Raw genomic sequence first — 4,775 nt, forward strand, 5'->3', positions numbered from 1 at the left:
GAAAATTATCCTTTATCATACAGTCCAATTTTGACTTAAATTCTAATTCTAATTTAAGTCAAACTTAATTTAATTTGGATTCTAAATTGAGCAACTTATCAAGTAAGTTTAAAATGATAAATCTAGATGTGTTCTCATTGTGTGTTCACACTGTGAGTTCACACTGCCTTGCATTCACACTATGTGAACACCTTCACATAAGTGATCCAAAATTCAAATTCAAATTTAATTAACTATATTATTTAATTTATAATTAATTCTCAATTAAATATTCTCGAGGGTTTAATTTTAAAATTTTGTAATTCTAAAATTTCTATTTTACCCTTTGTATCTTGTAGAATTACTAGGACGACGTGGGGACTAATGGACCCATAATCCCGAGCTCTAATAAAATTAATAATTAATTAAACATTTTAATTAATTAATTAATTCTATTAATTTCAATAGTTACTCCACTATAAACTTAGAATTGCACTCTCAAAATTATAGACATAAATTACTTATAAACTGGGAAGTGTCCATTTGATATAGTCACTGCATATAGATCAATCCTCCACAAATAATTCATAATTACAGCTAGGTAGAATCCGTTAACCTCTATAATTATATCTTCATCCTTGAGTACCATTGATTCTCTAATGGATAGTGATTCATAAAACACATTCATGAACCAGAGGGCTCTTATTAATCCAAGTATGAATCAACACTCAAGAGAATTATTTATCTGCTTCTTTCTTAAGAAGGAATGGATTCCATCTCGTATAATAACATTCTCAACTACCTACTTCATCATGTCTCCAAAATATAAGGAATAGGATTCAGGGTCTCAGAATCCATACCGAGTAAATCAAATGACACAAATCCATAAATAGGAGTTTGTTAAGAACTCAGGATTAAGATTATTCTATATATGACCATCGGTAGACTCAATTAGAATTTCTATACTTAACGAAAATTATTAGAAATTCATACTGTGTCTGTGTCCCTGTTCCACATAATCTCATTATGCGTAATACACTCATTTAATATCTCGTCATATTAATAGTGCGGATAACACCATTTCATTCTAAATGAGAATGACATGTATTATTAATGTTCTAATTAAAGATTCCGAACTTTAATTAAATTTATTACGAACATCGCTTTTTGATTATTATCCGTAAACATTATCCACTCGCATACAACACTTATATAAAATGTTTAAGGTCACATAAATAATCACGGAATTTTCATTTGATATTCATAAAATATTCACAAATATATACACATAAAATGATGAATAAACTCTTTTATTAAATAAATAATAAATATCATATTACATATCATGTTTCTAGGACACCATTCCTAACAATATGTAGTATAGATATAGATATAGATTAGATTTATGTAAATGAAAAAGTTTCAAACAATTGTCTAGGGTTTTCGTCTCTCTCCCCCACGTGAACCAAAGAAAAAAGTGTGAACGATGGTTGGAGTTTTGGGGCCACCTTTGGACGCGCCACTGGGCTCCCGACCATGAAACTTGGTCCTCTAGCTTGCCTAGTTGTGAGCTTCTCATTGGTGATGGCGGTGTATGGTTTGGTGGCTCCGTTTGGGTGGATCTAAACCGGTTTAGAGCTTGGAAGCCGAATGAATGTGTTTCATTTTTAGGAGAATTTGTCATTTGGTGGCTGAGATCTCTTGGCCAGCTATCTCCCTCGACGGCCCATTGGCCGATTACCCTTCACTGGAGGCTTCTAACGGAGGTGGCCAGAGGTTTTTTTTTCTTTTTTTTATGTAATTTTTGTGTTTGTATAAGGGTCGTGGTCTCCCCACCCGACCCTCGTTTGTTGTACTATTTATTGTTAGTTTTTGGTGATCGGCATAAGGCCGTCAATACGTCTCCTGATAGGGTTGTCTTGGTCCGGCTAAAATTTTTTCTATGCCGTATATATGTCCTCTCTTTTTAGGGTTTGACAATCTGTCCCTCTAGCGCTCGAAAGCCTATCTTGATAGGAGAGGTTTCTTCAATTCGAGCTTTATGTGTGCTTGTTGTTAGTGTGCCGACATGTTCTCTTGTTTTCAGGCCTCAATTGTTCGTCCGTCTCTCTAATAGTTAGTATTATACCGAGATGACTGTTTATCAGTTTTTAATTAAATGCAATTTCCCTTTTAAAAAGAAAAAGATTAGATATATGTAAATAGAGTGAGGACAAGAGAGACAAAAAGAGGGAGGGGTTACTCTCTTTTTTTAGGGAAAAGAAAAGAGGGGTTTTAAATTGTAACGAATAGAGATAAAAGTGAGAGAGAGAAGACTCCTTAATTCTTTAGCCAAAACAAAAAGGAAAAAAAAACAAACAAACAAAGCAAAAAAAAAAAAGCTTATTTTACAGTGCATCTCAAAGTTGTGACCCACCGGTGGAGTAAGTATTTTTACTGTTAGATTAATTTTTCAACAGTTAAATTTGTAGTAAAAGCAGTTATGTGTGGCGTGCCGTAAATTTTTTATACGGACCTGCACAGATTTAACTGTTAAAAATTTAATCTAACAATCAAAACCACTTACTCTACTGGTGAGTCATAAAAGGGGAATGCACTGTAAAATTTCCCAAAAAAAAAGAGAGAGAGAACTCCTCCGCGCCTCTAGAGTACTACTTATTGGGCAAGTTTCTATTTTATTTGTCTATTAATTATTCTTAGTATCATTGTTACAGCATCAGACGTTGGCCGGTTTTTTTTTTTTTTTAACCTTTGAATTATATATATACCTTATTCTATTTTGGCCCTCAAATTTCAAAATATAACAAATCACACAGTTGATATGCTTAAAACCTCGACGAAATCAATCAAGTGGCCCTTACTTGCTGGGCTAATAAGGGGTGATCTTAGAAAAAGCAAGATGCGTAACCTACATTTTTTTTGTTTTGCCTAACATGGTAATTTTTAGCACCGAGGACGAAGTTAAATATTTCTTTTAAGGGTTTTAAATTAACTCAAAATTTGTTTGTGGACGTTTTAAAAGTCAACCAAAATTGAGATTTGTCCTAAAAATTCACGGACTAAACTCGGAATTAACCCCAAAAATAACCATATATTTTATATTATTATCATTTTTTATCCCTTTTCATCTTCTTTTTTTCCCCTACTCTTCCTCAATGGTGAAATATAGACAGTATACGAGATTCCCAAATTTATCGGTGTAAAATAAACATAACACATCAAAATGACAAGAAGTTTTATTCCAAAAAAAAAAAAAAAAAAAAAAAAAAAAAAAAAAAAAAAAAAAAAAAACTGTCAAAACGATAATGCATTCGAAAGACTTAAAAAAAATTAAAAAAAAATTAAAAAAAAAAAAAAAACCAACCCCAATAGAAGGGAAAAAAAAAGTAGATGCAACGTTTGTGATCATCACTTGATAGGGTCATATCTTAATAGTAAAAAGAGACATACCTCTTAAAGTGCCCTAAATCTGAATTTAGGTTGTGTTCTTTTCAATAACTCCAAATTCAAGATTGGAGTTAAAAAAAGTGAGTTTAATTGGAATTGTGTTTGAAACTTGAATTGTGTGTTCACTTGGATGATTTGTGAGATGTGAACTTGAGTTTTATGTTCACTTTGACAAAAACATAACTCTAAAATTTTGCAAGTATTGACATGGATTTTTTGACTACACATTAATACACCTATATACATAAATAACAGAAACGTCCATAAGTTCATTACAACGTATTGTAAAATAAATACGGTAGTCAAAATTGCGGAACAAATATGTAACTACCGATTGCGATATGCTTCCAATGCCGCCCACATGCTAGCTGCCATCTCGTCCCTCAAAATATTCATTTGTCTACGATGTGCGGAGTTCTGATTTTGTTCCGTTCCGCGATCAGGATTGTGATTCTGATTAACATCTTGATCTGCATTTTCTGGATCAATTTCAAAAACTGGAACTCCGTCTCGTGTGTACTGGTGCAGTAGCTCATCGTTATTGTTGTACATATGTATGAAATTGTGAAGCACAGCACAAGCAATAGGAATTTGTATCTGTTTCTCTATTGGGTAATTATTTATGCACTTGAGTATGCGGAACCTTGCTTTCCAAACACCAAAAGTGCGCTCAATAGCATTTCTTAGGGACGAATGCGTGTAATTGAACAACTCACGCTGAGTTCGAGGACGCCCACGTCTTGCCCTATACTCTTGAAGGTGATATGTGCTCCCCCGGTACGGCGCCAAGAAACAATCGTTGTTCGCGTAGCCAGAGTCTACAAGGTAGTATTTACCTGCATTCGCCATTACAAAGCAATAATTAAGTACGGCCAACTCTTTAGTGAAGTCAAGCAACCAACGATGATGCTTGTTTATCAACATATATAGCAAGGATTGGGATTGACATACCGGGCGGTGGAGTTGGGAACTTTTTTTCTCGTACCCCCACTACGGATGAAAGAACGCGCGCATCATGTGCCGATCCCTCCCATCCAGCTAATATGTAGGTAAACTTCATGTCAAATGAACATACCCCTAACACATTTTGGGAGTAAAAACCCTTCCTATTCCTCCATACTTCGGGGTTACCTGATGGTGGAACACAAGGGACGTGAGTCCCGTCGAGAGCTCCAACACAATTCTGTAATCAATTAAGAACAACGAGGTTACCAATCTTATAATGTTAGTCGCTGACGATATGATATATGAGTAATGACATACCTTAAACCATGGCAAATACTTGCTTCCACTCGCAGCAATGATTGGATCAATAATGTTAAAATTCGGGGGTGTTATGAAATCATGCC

The 4,775-nt window shown here is 34.3% G+C and overlaps 1 protein-coding gene across 1 annotated transcript; it reads right to left on the minus strand.

Moving 5' to 3' along the window:
* Positions 1 to 3,576: 3,576 nt before the first annotated feature.
* LOC112095407 lies at positions 3,577 to 4,750 on the minus strand. The gene is made up of 3 exons (XM_024177341.1): positions 4,690 to 4,750; positions 4,378 to 4,609; positions 3,577 to 4,262 (listed from the first exon to the last, which is right to left on the minus strand). The coding sequence occupies exons 2-3, from the start codon at positions 4,484 to 4,486 to the stop codon at positions 3,754 to 3,756; spliced, it is 618 nt and encodes a 205-aa protein (XP_024033109.1). The 5' UTR covers positions 4,487 to 4,609; positions 4,690 to 4,750; the 3' UTR covers positions 3,577 to 3,753.
* Between the last annotated feature and the right edge of the window lie 25 nt (positions 4,751 to 4,775).

The sequence above is a fragment of the Morus notabilis genome, unplaced genomic scaffold, assembly GCF_000414095.1.
Source record: "Morus notabilis unplaced genomic scaffold, ASM41409v2 Scaffold418, whole genome shotgun sequence".
Taxonomy (NCBI): domain Eukaryota; kingdom Viridiplantae; phylum Streptophyta; class Magnoliopsida; order Rosales; family Moraceae; genus Morus; species Morus notabilis.